Raw genomic sequence first — 22676 nt, forward strand, 5'->3', positions numbered from 1 at the left:
CTGGTTCAATGTAGAGTAGGATTAAAAGCTTTTCTCTGTATGATGCATGGTTTTATTGAAATTATCCTAGCTTTTAGCTGTCAATATGAAAATTATGTAGCATGAAATTTAAACAACAAAAACTTACTGGAGATTTAAAATGCACTCCAAATACTTTGTTTGTGTTTTTGTTATTTTCAAATTCATTTTGAATTGTAGTTTTCTACCCTTTTTATTGACTTTGTTAGTGAAATTAATTTCTGAGTCACTTCTTTCAGTTTAAATAAATTTTATGCCATTCTGCCATTCCTTTTGTGAAAGCAACACAAAATTAGACTGCTGTATTATTACATGCAAATCTTATAATGAACTCACTAATAATAGTAACTGAATTTCTTATCTATTAACAAGCAGAAATAAAAAGATGTTAAAAATTAAATATATACAAGTATTTCATTACATATCATAGATATATCCTTGTACTACCTTTCATGGTCATAATATTAATAGGATTTTACATATATACAGAAGGAATCTGGATGATAAAGAAGCAATGTTTACATTGATATACATGTATTATAGACAGTTATAGATAAATAAGTCATCAACATGACCATCTCAATGTATAAGCGTGTAAGCTGATGTCATACTTGCCTATAATTGTAACACTTAATCTTTTATCTGGTAATCTGTAGACTTTGCCCTGGATCAGTATCATAATATTAGTAAAGGTTTGATTGATGAAAAATATCAACCTCAAGTTAAGGACAAAGTTTATCTCTTCTCAAATAAACAACACATGGGGCAAAGTTTTTAGATTTCTTTTCCAGCTACTGAGCATTGTGAGTTTCTTATGTTTTTCTAAACACATTGAAGGTACTTATGACTAGATGCCACTGCTTGATAATAATAAGACAAAGTCAATTAAGATTCCTTTGGAAACTACATTTCATTTAAATTATTTTTCATAGGTATGTTTTATATTAACTAATGTATTGTCTAGTAATAAATTCAATCATTAAAAATTAGGAAATTATATTTACCTAAAAAAAAATTAGACTAAAAATTAATTATATTCACAATATCTAACTTGCAATGTTCAACATTTTTTTTTTTGAGTAAAATTTAAGATGCTAACAAATTATAAATTTTTTCATATGAACATAACTGTGATAAGAAACCAAAAATGGAATATGAAAAAGAGGGTCTCCTCCATGAGATGTTTGTCAGGCAGGCTGAAAGTACACCTGACAAAATCGCCATTGTTGAAGCTGGTGGAAGACAAATTACTTTTCGAGATCTACATGGAGATTCTAACACCCTGGCCAAATCTTTAAGAGGAAAAGGTGTCAAGCATGACTCCTGTGTTGGAATATACCTCAACAAAAGCATTGAGTTTTCTATTACCTATATTGCTATTTTGAAAGCTGGTAAGTACACATCAAACCCAGCATTATAAGATTTGTGAAAACATTGTCAAATAACTGTCTACTTGTTTTTGTATTTATAGCAGTTCTTCAACTTTATTTTTGGTAGGTGGCGCCTATTTACCTCTGGATGTGTCCTACCCAGCTTCATTAATGGGTTCCGTTCTTAATGATGCTGAACCAGTGGCTGTTGTTACCTCCACTGATCTGGTCAGCCACATTGAAGGTACAGTTTTAGAGGATTTTAAAATTTAAACAAAATTTGTGCACTGCATGGATGTACTCCTTTCCAGGGGACAGAATTCAGTGATTCCAAGCAAATAAAGGATACGTTTCTTTTTCCCATCATATTTCAGGTGTGAAAAATGTCATTGTACTAGATGAAGGCTGGCAGAAGAGACAAGAAGAAGAAAATAAAAATAAGGAATTCCCAAATTTGGATTTGACTTTGGACAATCTTGCATATATTGTATACTCATCTGGAACTACTGGCCGTCCTAAAGGTAAGGATGCTGACATCGTATAGATTAATAAAAAAACACTATCCTTTACCTTCTCCAAACTTTAATGTAGTAAAATACCAGATGTTGAAAATTTTAATGTTACTTCTTTTCACATTAAATATTTTGTTCACCATAACATTCTTTGCATTTTGAGGAATTCATAAATACTACATGTATTATATTATATTGAATTTTTGTTTTTAAGCTGTTTTATTGTCCCATTTACTATTTTTATGATGCCCCACCTGAATAGGGCTGGGGCATATAGTGTATGTCATGACCAACTTCCCATCCTTCCAACTTTCCTTCTGTCTGTCCATCTCGCTTTGTGTTTAGCTCAGTTTCAAAGAAACTGTTCAAGATATGTTGAGAACTATTCAACTTTCATAATTTTCTAATCTTGACCTTCCCTATGTCCTTCAGTTCACTTTTCAAGATATTTTAATCAAACCCTTTACAAAGTTACATGTTGGTAAGAACAATCTCACTTCATCATAATTTTTTGACCTTGACCTTCTTCACTTTTGAAGATTTTTTAATCGAACCTTATATACTAAGATACATATTAGTGAGACCAATTCCACTGTGTCATTATTTTTTTACCTTGATCTTTCCAATGACCTTGACCTCATTATTACTTCATATTGCAGTTGCCTTAGTTCTGTATATGACATTATATAAAAAAAATCCTTCATTCTTTAATCTTATTCATTCTTTTTAGTTTTATCATATTTTTATTATTATCTGTGACAAAAGAAGGATGAAAATTTCTTTTCTAATTGCAATATAAATGTACTTTGGATGGGGCATTCATGTCCTATGGATATATTTATAGTTATAAAATTAATTTTTTAAACTTTAAAAATTCTTAAAAATTGACATTTAAAAGAAATCATGCATGTATTTGAAAATTAACCTCAATTTGATGACAGGTATCATGTGTCCACATAGAGGAGCTGTATTTTCCTATCATCACAGACATGTGACATTCCCATATGAAACAGAGGACAGAGAAGCGTCTAATATCTTCTTCACCTGGGAAATGTTACGACCCCTCCTGAAAGGTAACACAAGTCAAAATCTGCAGTTCTAAGTTGAAGAAGTTTTATATACCCTTGCAAACATTGATAGCAATTTAATATTTTCCTAGTAATTGTTTTTAAATACCCATGTGTGTTCATTTTGGCCAGCTACATCAGTTGTTTCTAGCATTAATAACATTTTTATTTGAAGAAGGACATGAAGTTGATTTATTTACCATCTCTTAACATTAAAATTCCAGTACACTGTTCACCAAAGCAACACTTTTGTATTCAAAATTGGTATAAATTAAGATATATAAATTTTGCAATGTATTAGCAATTTATGAGTAATTGGTACTTATTTATTCACCGAAAAATTGAGGATGGTGGCAAGTCATACTGACTGCAATTAAGATATAGAAAGACTTAATCCCATTTTTCTTGCCAGGAATTCCGATGTATATTATTCCAAACACAGTAATCTATGATCCACCCCTCTTGTGTCAGTTCATTAAGGATCATGCCATCACTCGGATGTTGTTCACCCCCTCTCTTCTGGAAGCCATTCTAAACTCACCAGGACTTCAACTCAAGGATATGTTCAAGTCATTCAAGTAACGCCTTCAAGAATTATGTGATTGAAATTGCATGACATTCTTTGTACATTTGTTCTAATATTAAGAAAAATTTGGATAAGAGTGTTTGAAAGAAATTCTTTCCAATAAACCATTACAATGTCTTTTATTTGGAGTACTTCTATCTTCAGTAACAAAATATGAGATATATAAAGTGTGTTTTCCTAATTTTTAGACAGATTTGGTTCTGTGGAGAAGTTGTCACCACTGCTTTGATGCAGAGATGTATCAGTTTGTTACCCTGGATCAGATTCATCAATCTCTACAGTATATCAGAGAGTCATGATGTCGCGTGTGAAGATCTATCACAGTATTTCAAAGAACATAAGGTATTTAGGGGAGCAGCTACTTCAAGGATCCATATGTGTTGTAAATGAGCAATTAATTGAAACAAGAATATCATGTTTTTCCTAACTTTGGTTTAAGGTACACAGCATGGCCATTTTATTTCCATCTTTCATAACAGGGTACCTTATTTCCCATTCTGTTTTGGGTATCATATAGCTCACACCTAAATAAACAAAAATTTTAAAGATCCTCTTATTAAACTTCAAACACAGATACCCTACTTATTGATAGAAAAAAATAACAATACCAAAATTATTTGATTTCATTTGTCTGGTTTATTTTGTGATGAACTTTTTGAAATTTATCAATGCAAAGATGACTTTTTAAAAAAGTTATCAATGCAAAAGATGTCTTTATGTACCTTAAGATACATAAATTCAATTACAAATGTATATCACAGGATGACTTGAAGACCCGAAAATTTTGTCCAGCGGGACGGGTCCTACCTGGTGTCAATATTGTCATCATGAATGAGGAGGGAAACCCCCAACCAGTGGGGTCATCTGGGGAGGTAAATTGAGGCCAGAAATTATAGAAATATTTGTTTTGATACCTTGGTAAGTCAAAGCAGTTTATTTTATTTATGCTTTATCAAACAAAGTTGCTTACAAAAAATTTTGTCTACTTAACCTTTGACCAAGTTAAAGTCAAGGTCAACTCTATCAGTCTCTATGCCAAGTCAAAGTTACATTTTAAGGTTAAAGGTCAAGTTTGCCTTCTTCACTGTCAGAGTTGTCGAACGTTGTCTATTAAGGACAAATTTTGTTGAAATCCTATTTTGTAATTCCAGATTTATGTTGGTGGACCCACTTTAGCCAGAGGTTACCTGAAAAGGCCTGAGATGACAGCCAGTAGATTTATCAAGAGACCAGAAGGGGTACCAGCATCCTGTGGGGACAGGCTTTATAAAACTGGGGACTGGGGCTACATGTTGTCTGATGGCAGACTGGAAATATGTGGCAGATGTGACTCAATGGTGAAAATCAGAGGATACTCAATAGAAGTACAGGTATACTGTTTTCAACAAAACATTTTGATGATGCTAATTTTCTAATCCAGAGAAGAAAGTAATGGTCATGAACATATTTATTTACTACTAAATCTTATTTCTATATTACTTTATAGGCTGTTGAAGCAGCCCTGATGGAGCTCCCTATGGTCAATGCTGCTGTGGTCCTTGTCAAGGGAGCAGAAGGGGAGGACAAATTTCTGGCGTCCTATATTGTACCTGAAGGTCAGACAACTAAGAAAGAGGTCCGGACTGCCCTCAAACAAAGACTTCCATTCTATATGATTCCTTCTTACCTAATTTTTCTGTCCAGGTATTAAAGAAACATCTTGTAGTTTTATAAAATGTTTTGATATTTGGGAGACTTGTTACACTTAATCAAACTAATATCTTATAAGTTGTTTTTTTTTCTTTTTTACAGTATTCCAATAGTTCGAGCCACAGGAAAATTAGACAAGAGTGCATTACCTCCCTTTGATAAGCTGCCAGAGGAAGACACTGATGGTGGAACGTTACCATCAACAGAGACGGAGAAGACTGTGGCAGCAATGTGGACAAAGGTTCTCAAGATCAGACATGTTGACACTGAAGAAAGCTTCTTTGATCTTGGAGGGTAAATTATTGAGAAAAAAAAATAGACATACTAATAGAAAATTATTTTTTTTTAAGTAGGGTACAGTCACACCCAAGTCCTCAGTCTCAAGTACATTTAATCTGGGAAAGCTTAAATAAATCTGGTTGACTCTCAATTTGCATAATCCTGATATTCGAACAGAATATAAGTACATGTGTACTGGACTTCTACAACTCAAAATACTATCATTGAACTAAAACGTAATGAAATTATATAAGATTATATGACTGTTTGATAGATCTAAAATGATCTTTGACTAATTACAGACACTCCCTCCTTGCCACAGAGCTACTGAATCACATCAGAGAAAAATATGACATCGACATCGCAGTGAAGGACTTGTTTTTATTCCCTACAATCTCTACTATCAGTAAACTTATTGATACAAAGTTAAACAAATCTGAAGACATTAAAGTTGTGCCTTCTCAGGATGTGAATCTTGTGAATGAAGTTCAAGTTCACAACCAAGTTAAAGTCAAGTAAGTTAAGATTGTCCCAATTATTTACAGTCAAGTTTAAGTTAAAGAGTTACAAAATTAGACAATTTCAAATTATTAAGCCAGTAATTTTGTTTGATGCACTTAAGTATATTATAATTTGGTTTTTTCTTCTTTTTCAAAAGATCAAATAGGTGTAATGTGACATATAGAAAATTATTAATGGTTTATGGAATAATTCTTATTTAAATAAATTCATTTTAAATTTTAAGCCTCAGAATTTCCAAATCAGTTTTGGACTCTACCATTCAATCTTTCAGTATAGATATGCAGTTAAGAGCCTTTTGGAGAATTTTTAATTTGGACAATAAAAAAAGATTTAGGAAAGCTCGAGTTCTCCTAACTGGTGCCACAGGGTTTCTGGGAGCCTTTCTTCTGAAGGAACTTCTACTGCAGACAAAGGTTTATATCCGCTTTTTTCACATTAGAAAGTAAGAATTTCTTGTATCAAATGTTTGTTCTATACTTTCTAAATTAAAACAGTCAAGCCCCCCCCCCCCCTTTTGTTATCTTTCCTTTTATTCTAAAATTAATTCTTGAGTGTTGGTCATTTTTGTGTATCTTATTTGCTTTTTAGCTCACCTTAGCCTAAGGCTCAAGTGAGCTTTTCTGATCGAAGGGTATCCTTTGTCCATCTGTCAAGCATCTGTCATCTGTAAACTTTTCACATTTTTGCATGACTTCTTCTCAAGAACCACAGGGCCAGTTTCAACCAAACTTACCACAAAGCATCCTTGGATAAAGGGGATTCAATTTTTTTTCAATTAAAGGGCCACACCCTCTTTCTAGGGGAGATAATTAAGAATTAGTGAAAATTTGATGACATCTTTTAAAAATCTTTTTCTCAAGAACCTATTGGCCAAAAAAGATGAAATCTATTTGAAAGCTTTATTACATAGTGTATTAAATTTAAGTTTGTACAATTCATGACTCAGGGCTAGGGTGGAGCCATAATAGATGATCAAAGGTTTACACAGGAATATAAAAGAAAAATCTTTAGAAATCTTCTCAAGATCAGCAAAGCCATGATTAGTCATATTTATATGGAATCTTCCTCAGGTAGTGTAGATTCAAGTTTGTTCAAATCATGACCCCATGGCAAAGGTGGGGCCACAACAGGCGATCAAAGTTTTACTTAGGAAAGTTAGGACTATGTAGGAAAAAATCTTCTGAAGAATATCAAAGCCAGTGATGATTCATTGATGAGTCTTATTTATACGAAACATTTTCAGATAGTGTAAACAAGTTTGTTCAAATCATCACCCCAGGGGCTAGGACAAGGCCACATTAGGCAATCAAAGCTTTACATAGGAATATGTAGGAAAAAAATATTAAAATATCTTCTTATCATGAACAGCAAAGCCATGATTAGTCTTATTTATATGGAAACATCCTCAGGTAGTGTAGATTCAAATTTATTCAAATCATGAACCCTGGGACTAGAGCAGGGCCACAATAGAAGATCGAAGATAGATGATTCCTATAAAGTTTTACATAGGAATAAATAGGAAAAATTATTTTAAAAATTCTAATGAAAAGTAAAGCAATGATAAGGCATATTCATATGCAAGCATCCTCAAGTAGGGTATTTTAGAATCAAGTTTGTTCAGATCAGGGCCATCAAGAATAGGTTGAGACTACAACAGGGAATTACATAATTACAACAGGGAGTACATAAAATGAAGTCTTCTCATCAGACCAACATCAGATCATGTTGTCATACTGATACTGAAGGATTCCATTGTTGTCTTAATTTAACTTTAAATAAATCATAACTCCTTTAGAGGTATTAACTATATAGGGGTAGATTTTGGTCTACAACATGGAGTCAAAATATTTATGACGTAAAAGAGGAAAATGTTAAGAAATCTACAGGGCCAAAGTGACTCAGGTGAGTGTTGTGGCCAATGGGCCTCTTCTTATTTTAAACTCTTGATCTTTGCAGAATAAAATTAAATAATTTTTCTTTTCTTTCTATGATCATTCTGTTCTTCTTTATACTAATATAAAGTAAAATAAATTGTATAATGAGATTGAAAACTAATTGTACCTTTATGTTTGATTTATAATTTTACCAATGATATTCAGTGTTCCATCACCTGTTTGGTTCGAGAGATGCCTGGTCAGTCAGGCCAGGAGAGGGTGGAGAATACCCTCACACAGTACGGAATACTGGCCTCCACAGCTACCCCCACTGAGGAGCAGGCAGGGCTAGCCAAGCTGTTCCAGAGTAACGTTCACATTGTTCAAGGTAGGAGATTTCCCTAGAATTGATTAAAAGTTGGTTCTTGTAGAATAATCCTCCAAGTAAACTGAAAAAATATTTGTCAGGCAATTTTTACTGCTGAAATTAAAAAGCAGGATGACAAATACTTTCTGTGTAGGTAAGGTAGAGTGTGTGGCTACTATTGAATGAGTCTGTAAACTAAATTTAACAGGAGAGGTAGCCCTGGTCAATCTGGGTATGAATGATGATGACTATAACTATATGTGTACAGACACAGACTTCATCATCCATGCAGCTGCTGCAGTAAACCTAGTGTATCCTTACGGTGTAAGTAACTGTACATCCACTCCTTTTAGATCCACATGTAAAAAAAATATTGAATCTTCATAACCTTACTTTTGTGCAAAAAAAAAATTTCATGGCATAGAAAAAAGTTATAATGAGGCATTATATACCTTCTGGGTTAATTATGGAATTCATTGTGATTTAAAAAAAAAATACAGATCTTCGTTATTAATTTTTTATGGATGTAAAAATGTTGAACCCACTACTAGAAAGTTTTAAATTCCTAGTGATGGATTCAAGGGGAGTATGAATAGAATTTGTCAGTTGTTACTCTTGTCTGGGAATCTAAATACTGAATCTGGTCAGTTTTTTAGGCTCTACATGGAGCTAATGTGAGAGGCACAGCCAATGTCATTCAGTTTGCTTGCACTGGGAAAATTAAACCCATCCATTACATTAGGTATCATGTATGATTAAAATGTTGATTTTTATGAAGTAGATGTTAGATATCTCAAACTATAATTAAATACAGGACTTAATGAATTGAATGTTTCAGTAGTACATGTATATATTTAATCCATTAAAATGATTTTTGCCACAAAACTTGTCTCCCTTTACAGTACAGATGCTGTGTTTCCCAATGGAATGAAAAATTGTGAAGAGGAAGCTGATATATCAGACCTCAGTGACCAACTGACTGATGGCTACTCACAGTCTAAGTGGGTGGCAGAACAGATTGTTACTGGTGCCAGAAAAAGGGGGATTCCTGCTGCCATTTATAGACTAGGTATTCACTTAATCCAAGTGGTTAAACAGATAGTTTGGTTTAACTTGTATAATATCAGAGCACTATAAATTTCATCATATGATCGTTTTTATGTTATTTTGGTATGAGAATGATTTTTTTTAGATATTTTTTTTAGACAAAGAGTGACTATATGATTTCCTTTTTAGGTAACATGAGCGGAGACAGACAAGGTGCCCATTGGAATCCACAGGACTTTACCCTGATGATCCTACAGGCCTGTGTAGGATTAGGAGTTGCTCCTATTGTGGACTGGGAAATGGAGATGACTCCAGTAGATTTTGCTGCAGAGTTTATTGTCAGAATGACTTACAACCTGTCACTTTCTCTTGGAAAAACATTCCATGTTATCAACAACAAGCCACTGCAGTCAAGGTATTAAGCTTAAGGTATCATAAAATCTTGTCTTCATATTTCAGATATCTGCTGTATGAAAATCCCACACGAAACTGTTTTTTTTCTCTTTTGATCTCTTGTGCAAGTGTTCAAACTTTTTAATTTAAGGTGGGTCTTTGAATGGATGAATGCACATGGTTATCCTATCCAGCTCATCAAGTTTGAAGACTGGAAAGATAGGTACATGTTTCAGACATTAAATTTCCATGCATACAATTTGTTACAAAGCATTATTATATTCTAAATTTATATCCATCATTCTGTATATTTCAGAATGTTACATGAAAATGGGAACACATCGAAAATCAGTAAGAATTTGCAGAGAATAGTAGAATCTTATGCAAGGTAAGAATGAAAATTTAAGAATAAATAGGTGGACAGGGTGGAAGGTTATGAAAAAAAAACCCATAAGACAAGATGAGCTGAGTCCCAGTTTTTAATTATTTCATTAAAAAAGGCCTTAATTTAGGATTAAACCATTTGAAGCTTATTGCACATCTCAATGAATGTCTTAGCTGTGTTAAGTAATTACTTATAAAAGAATTTCTGTACTGGTATGTAATTTATCTATACTCCAAGCCTTTATATGTTTACTGTAAAAGTTTTAGACTCAGAACAGGTTGTTCTGTTCAATCTTACATTCACCCATGTGTAATTTGTATATACATGTACTTTTTGTCTTGATGCAGTAATTCAGACTTTTTCTCAAGACTGAGCACCTACAAAACAGAGAACTTTGACCAGGCTCTGAAATCCTTAGATCTGGCGTATCCTTACACAGACAATAACTTGCTTAGTCATTACTTCCAACAGCTGACAAGGAGAAAGATTATTACACCATTAGTTTCCAAAACTGCAATGAGAGGTACATGTTGTAAATATTTTTATAACCACCCATTTAACAAATGAAAATGATTAGCAGCTTATTTTTTTTTATGTGTGTTTCACTATATATAATTAATATCTTTGATATAGTACCTCAGATCAAAAAGAAATATTTATAAATTTTACTTAATTAAAACTATATTCATAATTTTTATTGCTAAATTGTTAGCTTCAGAGGCAATAAACAGAGAAAACAAAAAATAGCATAATATATTAAAAGTTGAATTTTCATCATTCTTTTCTCTCGAGCTCTTTTGTTTTTCTTTTTTGTGTGTTTGAAAAGAGGAATTAAACATTTTAACAGAAATATTGAACTGGAATGTGATTCATTTTTTTAATTTAAATAAAATTTATGTTATTTTCATAAACAAGACAATAATTATATTTTAACACACACACATTTTGACAGAGCATGAGGGGATAACTCCTAGCATACTAAGGGGTAGATTACTCTAAATGTTAAAGGAGATAACTCTAAATTTATTTACAGCAAAATGAGCAGTGCACGTGTCACAGGTAAACATTGTGCAGTAAGAGTGTAGCATGAGTAGAGATTGCAGATAAAGAATGTTAGGCTAAGCTATTTAAACATGATTTATATGATTTTTTTTAATGACACACCATGGCCAATGTAGATTATCAGATAATGTTTAACAGTTTGTCAAAGGCTTACAATAATTTAGAGCATTTTATACGAGATTTATAAAAGTATAATATACTGTATATGACTTAAAGCCAACTGAATAACTTATTGGATGTCTTTAGTGTCATTAATATTACACATTTTTACAATCTAAGAACTAGTGCTTGTTTGTACAAGAGCTAAATAGGCTTGAAATATGTTAAAATGATGATATATGTAAACTCTCCTGTATCAGAGAGGGCCGATGATATATACACGACCGTCGTGTACATAGTAAAGAAAGTCTATTTACACGACCGTCGTGCAAATAGCTATTGCATATTGCTGAGATATATACACGACCGTCGTGCACATTTGTAAGAAAAAAAATCTATTTACACGACCGTCGTGCAAATAGCAATCGCACATTTCCAGAGATATATACACGACCGTATACACGACCGTCGTGTGATCGAAACACTTCACACCGCACATACGTCCCTGAAGAAACGATGTTGTTTAGGCTACACAATCACTGTAGTTATATTTTTTCAACATTTGTAAAATACTGTTATTAGATGAATAAATGAATGTTTGCAATTATGAATGGACATTTTACTTTTATTTTTTTTTTTTGCCAGCGCTCTCGAGCGCTAGCAACTACGTTAGTCTATATTTCTGGAATACGCATGCTCGGCTTCACGGTCAGGCATTCTGGGAAAACTACTGAAGATAGACTGTACGATGATAATTTCGTTTTATCATAAAAAATTAATATGGTCCGAATTCTGAATTTGTTAATTTATTGTCTAACCTATGATTAAAAGTACAAGAAAATTTGGGTCATATAATGCCAAGATTGTAGAGATCAACTGGTAAAACCTAGCTTTCCTTAAAGCTAACCATGTATACTACCTTCCTAGATAATTCCGGCAAGCTCAGAAACAAACCCAGGAAATCTTTCAGAGTATGTCGGAAAGACACGAGAAGCGATTGATACAATGCAGTAGCACTGATATAATTATAATTCTTTAATTTCTCATTTTTCCTTTTTTGACGGAAAAGCCCGAGTAATGATCCGATTGTTATTGCTGGCGCTCTTGAGCTAGCAATAACTCGAGATGTGTGCTCGACTTCATGGTAGGGCATTCTGGGAATACTACTTGTAGATAAATTGTCAATTTCGTTTTTTAATCTCAAAATACATATGATCTGAAGTTTCGCGTTTTGTTGTCTAATCTTAAATAAACGTTCAAAAGGTAACAGTAAATGCCAAAATTGTACAGATCAATTATAATTTCTAAAATTATAATTTAAAAAAATAGCTATTTTTAACTATCTTCCTGGATCTTTCCGGCAAGCTCGGAATAACAACCTCGGATATGTTTTCCGAGCTTGCCGGGAAAGGCCCGAAAGGATGCGATTGCTACAAAACAGCACCACACTGGACTGTTTTTAAACTAGCTGTTCATTGGTTCTACTTATCTCTTATTTTTCACTTCAAAATTGAAATTACAGTAAACTACAGAATGCTTTTTTATAAATAGTCTGATGAATATTCTGTATTAAACACCGAATAGCTGATACATTCACCATTCTGAATTAAGACACATCCCCCCAACGCTACCTCCAGTGTACCACTATGTTTTCCTATTAATAATTAGGGACGACCATTTGATTCTGAAGGGGGGGGGGCTGAAAGATTTTGGAAATAAATAATCTGTCCTCAAAAAAGTTGGAAATAAATAACTGTCTTTCCACGACCGGCAAGAAAATAAATAATCTGTCATTGACTATTACTACTTAACCCCCCCCCCCCCGGTCCCTCTTTGAACTTTTTTTTTTTGGTCAAACTTTTTCGATTAAGAAGAAAATAAATAATCTATCCTTGATCATCTTGAAATTAAATAATCTGTCCTTGACTGGCATGAAAATAAATAATCTGACTCGAAAGATTTTGCCCCCCCCCTCCTCAGAATCAAATGATCGTCCCCTTAATCGATTCAGCAAATAAATCCAATAATTCAGATATCTAATTCTGTGGTTTATGATAGCTACAGCGCTAGCTCACCTATCTTTTAAAAAGATAAGCTTGTAAACACATTAAATTAGGAAGAATTAGTAAAAATAAAAACTAATCGATAATTTAAAAGTGACCCGATCCCGATCAGATAATGTTTGAGCTGACAGTGTAGATCTATGAGTCTATCTCTTGTTTTATGTGCACGTTTAGTCGTTTTTGAAAAAATTAAATGGAATTGACACTTTTTTAAAAATAGAAATGCAAGCAATTGATTGTTTCACATACTACTAATTGTTATGTTGATATATTTAATTACTTCAACTTTTTTTCAATTTTATCTCATCTATACTTATAAATTAATAATTTTTGCAAATAAACTCCGAAGGGTGCACCAGAGTTCTTACTTACTCCTCTAAGAATACACACGATACAAAATGATGTCCGTAAACTATATCTAGATTTCACTTGCATTGTAAGTATCGTACATTAAATTAAAAGTCTACTTTTATTTTCTATAAACAGCCATGAAATAGCAAAAACGTGAGTACGGTGGCGTTTCCGGTTGGCGGATCAAAGTTACTGGCAATTTTTAATGAAACTGACAATAAGCAATCGTTTATTTATTTCATTAAACGTCATTACTGAATTATTCAATCAAAACTTGATTTAAATGATATAAAAGAAATAAGTTGTGATAACCTATTAAAAAGGGAAATGTGCAAATTATTTTCGTCATTCACCGATCGTAATATTGACGGAAGCTTCTAGAACATCATATAGCATCGAGCCCGATGGTAAAAAAAAAAAAATAGCTTTTGTGTGAATGGTCATTGAAATAATAGTAAATCATTGATAACACTGTAGGTTGTGAATATATTTATATATCGAAAGACTATTACATATATGTAGTAGGTTTTCCTAATAAATTTATCGGTAAAATTTGAATAGATTCCTCACTGAGAGCATCGTGGCAACGAACCCGAAGTACAATTTGTACTTCGTAATAAACTTGCTTACATGAAAAGAGAATATCAATGAATAAGGCATTATTCAAATACAATTATGTTGTATAATTTTGTGCTTTAATTAATACATTTCAGTTTTTTTCTCAATACAGTCTTTTGTATCAAATACTCGGCCTATTCCAGTGGTGGATCCAGGAATCTTGAAAAAAAGGGGGGGGGGGCAACCAGTTTGGGGTTGGGGTAGGGGCCCACGGACACACCAAAAAATGATTTATTAAATTTTATGTATATTTTGGACACAAAACGGGAGAGGGGTTGAGCCCCCCTCTTACATCGCCAGCGTATCCATAGGGCGTTAAATAAAAGCTTATTTTTACACAGGTACTTTTAGGTCTTGGATTATAAATATGTATACATGTACCTTATTGATATGTAAAAAAAAAAAAGAGGTAAGGTACAGTTTTTACATATCAATAAGGTACATACATATTTATAAACCAAAATTCAAGTACCTGTGAATTTTTACCAAAAAAAAATCTATTTCTCGGTAAAATGTGCATATTCACTGCTTTTATTCGTGACGGAAATGAAATAAGAGCATTTGAAGTACAATATCCATAACATAGTACATTGTTTATAACAGGTTTCACAATAAATGTCAATTAATGATATTGTTATTCAAGTTTTACAGGGGAGGGGTTGGGGGGTTGGGGGGTTGGAGACGTACTTCTACTTCATGCTATAAGCCTGTAGGCTATCAGTAGAAACTACAATATATATATTATTAGATTTTTTCTATCGGTAGTGGTATAAATTCATATCCCCGCGCTTGCGCGGGATTTCATCTAGTGTTAAATAAAAAGAAAAATTATAAAACATATGAGGAAAAGACACCTGTGTAAGATCTACACTCCAACTTCAGATTAAAAAAAAAAAAGCTTTCGTAGGCACTCCCTCCCCTATCTGGATCTTAAAATACATAAGTTCAGAAACAGGTTGGGACATAGATACCATATTGCATTAGTTTTAGTCTGAATGGACTGGGATACATGAATGTGCCCCCTTTATGGTTCTCTCTCATTTCTTTCAGTCTTTCTATTTCTAATTTCTACCTACTTGAAGACTACTTCATTTACATATTTCTATTTGAAAATGATTAAAATATTATGATCCCACAGCCATTTCTTTTCACACCCCTCTCTCTTTACGATACAGCTTCTTTTGTGGAGAATTGATTATATATTTTACATATAAATTGAGACATCAAAATACACGAGGACGCACGAGGATAGGTATACTACTAGGCATATAAGCTATTCATGTGTGAAAAAGAATACAACTGAATCGTAATATAATTTCTGTCAGTTTCATAAAAATGCAGTGGAACAGTTTATTAGCCATAACAAAGAAAACAATTCTTTAAAAAAAAAAAATAAAGATTAGAAACGAAAAAAAATAGGAAAGGGGGGGGGGGGGTGATCACTCAACATCCGCTTTAAACGAGAACTATTAACATATAAATATCATTATTGTTTAATTTGAGATAACATTTGTATAAACATGATAAACTAAGGTTGTATGACAAAATTTTGGTTAAAAAGTTTATTTAAGAAATCAATACTAGAGTAGGCAAAAATGCCTATCAAATGTGCTATGGCTCTCTTTAATATTGGTGAATATGGGTTGAGGTGGATGGGGTAAACCACATGCTCACCAAAATAGTAAGTAAGTAAATATTTTATTATAATGACATGTGTATATGCACAAATACAATAGTAGTTATAATAGAAACAGATTTACATTACACCCCGACCCATTGGACCTATATTTCACTTTAGCATATATAACATCTTTTCATTTTCAAAAGAGAGGGCACATGCATTACTATTAGATTTGTACAAATATTTTTGTCTTACTGAAAAGATTAAATTTAAAAATTTGGATTTGTCTTTGATTATTTTTCATTTAAGTGTTTAAATTATATAAAGCGTATTAGTGCCACGTAATACTTTTTTTTAAAGTTGGAATTTCCAACTTTATTCTTGGCTTTTCCAACTTAAAAGTTGGTTTTTCCAATTTTAAAGTTGGAAGTTCCAACTTTAATCTTAACTTTTCCAACTATAAAGTTGGAAATTCCAATGTTAAAGTTGGAAAAACCAACTTTTTTTGGGCTTCATGCGATTTAATCGTATATTTTGTAGTTAATTGGACTCGTGTTGTAATAATATAACAATGAAAGTAAACAATTTATTATATAATTATGATGAAAGAAGGATTAATTTTCTTTGTGTTTTCATATACAGAATAATAAATAATAAAAGAAAATGATAGAAAAGCTCAAATGAAAGTAGGAAAAGCCAACTTTAAAGTTGGAAAAGCCAACTTTAAAGTTGGAATTACCAACTTTAAAAAAATATATATATTATGTGTCACTAATACGCTTCCGTAATATTACCAACTAGATCTACATTTCTATTTAAATTAATATTATAAAAGAAAGTTTTTTCTGATGTTTTCTTACCATCTCGTCCCTCCCACACACCCCAAAATGCTTCGAAGGTTAAAGGCACTGAGTGTCGAACCTAACTGGGGACGAAAGAACGAATGACATAAGCGATGTTATGTAAATACGATACAAGACGGTCGTGCAAATAGTCATTGAAAAATTATATACACGACGGTCGTGCGAATAGCCGATGAAAAATTATATACACGACGGTCGTGCGAATAGCCGATGAAAAATTATATACACGACGGTCGTGCGAATAGCCGACGAAGAAGTAAGTGCACGACGGTCGTGTATATAGACACTGCCTAATCAGAGAGATCAATAAAGAAGGAGTTTTCATTAATGTAAATAATGATGTGTAAAATTATATTGGACATGTTATTCATTCCTATGAAAATGTTTCTTACATTTAAAGTCCACATAGTACATGTAAATAATATAAATCATGAAAAATCAGATCTTTGCTACACTCTGAAATTTTGATAGTAATAAGCTGTATTAAGGGACTATCAGAATTTTAGAGTGTAACAAATTAAAGATCTAATTTTAATTGGATTGGTTATACATGTACATAAGCCATAAGTATCATCAAAATTTTATATTGAATTCTCAGAGATAGAAAACAGCATGTATATACATTTCAATGATTGTAAACATGTTAAATATTTACAAATTTTAACTGATTGAGAGAGAATATTTTTATTTACATATACCCACTAAAAATGATTTAATTTAATTTTAGGTAAGAGACTGAGTGGTAAAATTGCTATAGTAACTGGAGCCTCCAGTGGTATAGGAGAAGCCATTGCCAAGGGCTTGGCCTCGGAGGGGGCTAAGGTTGCCATAGCAGCACGGAGGATTGATCGGCTAGAAAAACTCCAGAAACAAATTGAAGAAGAAGGAGGGATAGCAGTCTGTATTAAAACAGATGTCATTGTGAGAGATGAGGTAAGTATTAAGTTGGCTTTAGATTCTTTGTTATGTTAAATTTAACATTTCATTGCCATTCCTCTTCCTCTGCCTTGTTCAAAAAGATATTATCTACTGTTTTATATTGAATATTAATAATACCTTTTTTCTTATCAGGCCCAGTTTCAACTCAATCACATAGAGTATATTTATGTATGTCTGGGCTTGCTTATGATTAAGATGTTAGCCATTTTGTACAGTATATTCAATACTATATATATACTCTAACATTTTTCACTTAAGGTAAAAGAACTAGTCAGACACACAGAATCTGTCCTGGGACCAGTGGACATTTTGGTCAACAATGCTGGTGTCATGTACTATACCATGATGAAGAACCTGAATGAAGATCAGTGGGAAAGACAGATTGATATCAACTGTAAGGTGTGCCACCTTAATTTATATCTATTTGAAAGTCTTATAATTTATTCATAAAGTTTACCGGTAATACGTATTTATAATGATTAATTTATTATGTTTTTGCTATGATTAATTTTATTATGTGTATGAACTTCTGTAGTCTCATGTGTTGATATGAATGTGAAATTTTTAATCAACAGAGATCTGACATTTGGTCACATGACTTTTGAATTTTCTGTCCATTGCAGGGATTAACAAATTGTATTGGTGGTGTGTTGGATGGAATGTTAAAAAGGAAATCTGGTCATATAATCAACCTTTCCTCTGATGCAGGGAGAAAGGTATGTAATTTTATCAAAAAATGAACAACAGAACAAAAATAATTTCCAAAATGTACAAATGAGAATCAAACAAATAACTGTGCCTTTCAAATGGAGTGTGATGAATTTAACGTGTGAAAGTCACGTTCTACATCTACATGAGAAGAAGAAAACACTTGTTGTGGCCTTCAACTCGACATTTCAATATATCGACGACATATTATCAATTAACAATAGTTACTTTCATTCACATGTGGACTCCATATATCCCAGTGAGCTTGAAATTACAGATACCACAGATTCTGACACATCTGTTTCATTTTCAGATATTCTACTAGAAAAAGACGTTAATGGTAATCTAACAACAAATCTTTATGATAAACGTGATAACTTCAACTTTTCAATCGTCAACTTCCCTTACTTATGTTAGCAATATACCCTTATCACCTGCATATGGGGTTTATGTCTCTCAGTTGATTCGATTCGCAAGAGCATGCTATACGTCAATCTAATTAAAATTAGATGTTCCGAATCCACTACCCCTACACAAACATCTAACAACATCCCATTCGGGGTCACGTCAGAGCGACCTTTCGATTATGAATAAACATAAAAATTTTGGCCAATCAGATTCAACCCTCTGTATACGATTCTAAAATTAGTTCCACGGCTACATCTTAACATTATTGATGCTCAGTGGACTGTCTTACGTTGAATTAAAGTAATTTTGGTATAAATTGAACGTATAGTCTGCCAATCTGGTATTCTTACCTAAATACTGCAAACAAAAATGCACAAACTACATGTATACGTCTATATATCCCGCACGTCACATTCATATTTAGCACGGTCTTTACCATGCATATTTTGTTTACTACGAAACCCCTCGGGCGCTTAGGTTTGGCAGTAAAAAAAGAAACACATCTGAACTATAAGCCAAGATTTCAGAGATGGCGATTTCATTGGGTAATTGAAAGGTCGCTCTGACGTGACCCCGAATGGGATGTTGTTAGATGTTTGAGAAGCGGTAGCGGATTCGGAACATCTAATTTTAATTAGATTGGCTCTACGTATGAACAATTTCTAAAATGAGGCAAGCTATTGACAAACAAGTTGATGAAACAAGGATATCAAGAGTCTCATTTGAAGTCATCTTTTCGCAAGTTTTTCGGTTGATACAATGACCTTGTCAGCACATACAACCTGTCATTGAGTCAAATACTGACTGATGTTTTTTCATACCGATTGTTAGGCCATTATTTATATACTGAACTGTCTAAGATATTTCCGGTTTTTGTTTCCCGATCATGACAAGGAGCACACGGCGGGTGTGACCAGTCGGCAGGGGATGCTCACTCCTCCATGGCACCTGATCCCACCTCTAAATTTTGAGGTCCGTGTTTGCTCTGCTCCAAATTTGTATCATTTCATTGGACTTTCGAGATTGAATACTGTTCGTTATCTATATATTTCATTGACCTGTTTTCCAGGTTGCATGTCTTGCTGCCCATGCAGTGCACTTAATCATTGTAGCATGACAATTTTTGCAGGGATTTCCAGGATTGGCTGTGTACTCAGGAACTAAATTTTATGTAGAAGGTCTGTCACAGGCACTTAGACAGGAAGTGTGTGGGAGTGGAATCAGAGTCACGTGTATACAACCCGGGGACGTTAAAACAGAACTCTTAGTTCATACAACTGACACTGAGGTAAGGCCACTTTTATACAGTAAGGGAGAATTGAAATACTTTAACTGTAGAATTTAAGTTGCCTTTGTGGCAGTCAGAGTTTTGGCCAGATTGCTCAGTTGGTAGAGCACCTGTTAGAGTTAAGGGGACCTGGTTTGAATCCTGATCTAGTCCATCACAACATCTCCCTCCCTTTTACATTTGTTGCTGTTGACCACCTCAGCATTTGAAGTTGAAAGACCTGCCACCAGGAACAAAAGAATCTGGGCTGGTATATTTTGGGGCAAAGATATTTAAGGTGGAAGAAATATGGAAGTCAGACCGGTTTGTATGTTGGTGACTAGATAGTCCAGTTGGTTAAGCACCTGTCTAGAGTTCTAGAGTTCAGGGGGCTCTGGTTTGAATCCTAGTCTTGCCTGTTACATTTTCCCCCTTCCTGTTACACCTGATTAAAGATTAATCTGTTTACAACATGGGCATGATAAAACTGAACTCTTAGTTCATACAAATGACATAGAGGTAAGGCCCAAACAAGGGAAAACTGAAATGGCATTTTGAGAACTCTGGCTTCAGCACTCTAGTTAAAATCCTGGGCTACATGCATTTATTAAATGCAGTATAAAAAGTAGGAAGCTCCAAAAAATACCTATATTTTAAAACAATTCAAATTCTGTGGTCTGCTCAGGGCAAAAAACTTTATTCTGGATTTTGCCTCATTTGTAAATACATGCAAGTTTTTTGTGCAGGCTATAATAATTACATATATGTATATATTGTTTTGAAAGCACAGAAATGAAGTGGTAAGAGAAGCTTAGATTCTTGTTTTTTCTTTAATGGCCAAAAAAACATTTCAATTTTTACTGTCTTTTTTTAGTTTAGGTGTGCAATGCATTATATAGCATATTCTTTTTGAAGGCATGTATCAATTAAGTTAATTACATGTATACTGAATAATTATTAAACCCAACTGTGATGTTTTTCTGGGAACAACATTTATAAAATGAAGTTTGTAATTCAGGCAAAAGAAGCATATGATGGAAGCAGTAATTGTAAGATCCTGGAGCCCTCTGACATTGCCAATGCTGTGATTTATGCTACTACTCAACCAGAGTACGTAGGAGTGAACGAGATTCTGATAGAACCAAGAGAAGCACCAGCCTAGAAGATCAGTCTCTTGGCACATAGCTTATACAATAGTCTTTCAAGTTAATGAACTGTGAAAACCAAGTTGACTTATAAAAAACTTAGTCTAAAATGCAATATTGTTTACTGTTATATAATAAATTTCACTCAATGTTAACATTTCTGTATATGTTATATTCCTTGATATTAAACTTGACCAAAACATGTCTTTTCTACATGAATACCAAAATGAATTAAAACTCAGAATCAACAGCATTCTTTCCACTTGTATAAATAAATATTTGCTTTTAATTCCAACTAGAGGTACTGTGAGTGAGTTCACAAAATAATACCCTCAATGCTAGCTTTAAAGTGCCTATTTGCAATTGACCTTGAACTTGCCAAAATGACCTCTGTTAAAAAAAAGACACATTCTCTGGTCATACCCGGTAAGTAATCTTTGAGTGAAATATGCTTCTCCATTAGAAATTTATAAACCTGTCAAGAATTTTAAAAAATTTTTGCCAGTGATCTTGAACTTATTACAATGTCCTTGGGTCAAGGTTAAGACACACCCTCATGTCATAAACAATCGTTGTATCAAGTATGAGCTTCCAATGATTCTCCATTACAAAGTTAAAAGCCCAGACAAGATTGCATGAATAGATAGACCAGGTGATTCCTATATACATGTACCCCCCAAACTTCATTTGCAGGGGATATAAAGATGTTTTTGACCCTTTATAACTAATTAACAGAAAGAGTAATATATGTACTCGTATTGATATACAATGAGATTTGCACCCCAAAGTTGACCTACCGTAAATATTTGCTAATAAGTTAAATTATGTGAGCAAATAAAAAACATTGATTCAAAATCAAATTTTTCTCCTTATGCAAATTGAATAAGACAATGTTAATTTACTCTGGCATGTAAGCAATCGTATATACATGCATATATATTGCTAATAGTGTTCATTTTTTACCATTAAATTGTATATTCACTCAAGTCTTTCTGTCAATTCCTCTCTTCAAGATTATACCAAAGTACTGGTACATAGATATGTATACCTCTCACTCAGAGACAAGAGCTTATGCATTGGTAAAGTGGTTTTGACATAGTGCACAACCCAAAAGATGTACATTATTATTGACTGTTGTATTATGTTCTTTGCATATAAGGGTGACTGGGTCATCTTCATTCTGAATTGATTGGCTGTCATTGTTTTGATGTTTGCACAATGACTAGATAGACTGTAACATCAGTCTTCCTCTCTTAAGTATACACTGCCAAGTCACAGCTAACAAATACTAAAGCACCATTTTTACACAAAATAAATGCTTTGGAAGTATCAAAGGAAGCATCAAACTGGCTTCTACCTTGACTTAGATCTTACTTCTCTGGAGATCTCTACATCAAGACACGCATTAAGCAGAATATGGACA

The 22676-nt window shown here is 33.2% G+C and overlaps 1 protein-coding gene across 1 annotated transcript in view; it reads left to right on the forward strand.

Moving 5' to 3' along the window:
- Positions 1-21503, forward strand: part of LOC133173946 (uncharacterized) — a 44372-nt gene extending 22869 nt beyond the window's left edge. The window contains exons 18-42 of the mRNA XM_061309010.1: positions 1146-1409; positions 1516-1632; positions 1763-1909; positions 2842-2973; positions 3380-3545; positions 3742-3895; positions 4315-4425; positions 4705-4923; positions 5040-5236; positions 5345-5536; positions 5824-6036; positions 6315-6456; positions 8143-8305; positions 8493-8608; positions 8941-9026; positions 9187-9353; positions 9521-9746; positions 9876-9947; positions 10041-10112; positions 10457-10632; positions 17514-17719; positions 17984-18124; positions 18349-18441; positions 19971-20129; positions 21127-21503. Coding sequence (XP_061164994.1) covers positions 1146-1409; positions 1516-1632; positions 1763-1909; positions 2842-2973; positions 3380-3545; positions 3742-3895; positions 4315-4425; positions 4705-4923; positions 5040-5236; positions 5345-5536; positions 5824-6036; positions 6315-6456; positions 8143-8305; positions 8493-8608; positions 8941-9026; positions 9187-9353; positions 9521-9746; positions 9876-9947; positions 10041-10112; positions 10457-10632; positions 17514-17719; positions 17984-18124; positions 18349-18441; positions 19971-20129; positions 21127-21270 — 3875 coding nt within the window. The 3' untranslated portion in view covers positions 21271-21503. The remainder of the gene's footprint in view (positions 1-1145; positions 1410-1515; positions 1633-1762; positions 1910-2841; positions 2974-3379; positions 3546-3741; positions 3896-4314; positions 4426-4704; positions 4924-5039; positions 5237-5344; positions 5537-5823; positions 6037-6314; positions 6457-8142; positions 8306-8492; positions 8609-8940; positions 9027-9186; positions 9354-9520; positions 9747-9875; positions 9948-10040; positions 10113-10456; positions 10633-17513; positions 17720-17983; positions 18125-18348; positions 18442-19970; positions 20130-21126) is intronic.
- Positions 21504-22676: the final 1173 nt, after the last annotated feature.

The sequence above is a fragment of the Saccostrea echinata genome, unplaced genomic scaffold (assembly GCF_033153115.1).
Source record: "Saccostrea echinata isolate AGI-Se365-2 ecotype Australia unplaced genomic scaffold, CSIRO_AGI_Sech_v1 ptg000056l, whole genome shotgun sequence".
In the NCBI taxonomy this organism is placed as follows: Eukaryota; Metazoa; Mollusca; class Bivalvia; order Ostreida; family Ostreidae; genus Saccostrea; species Saccostrea echinata.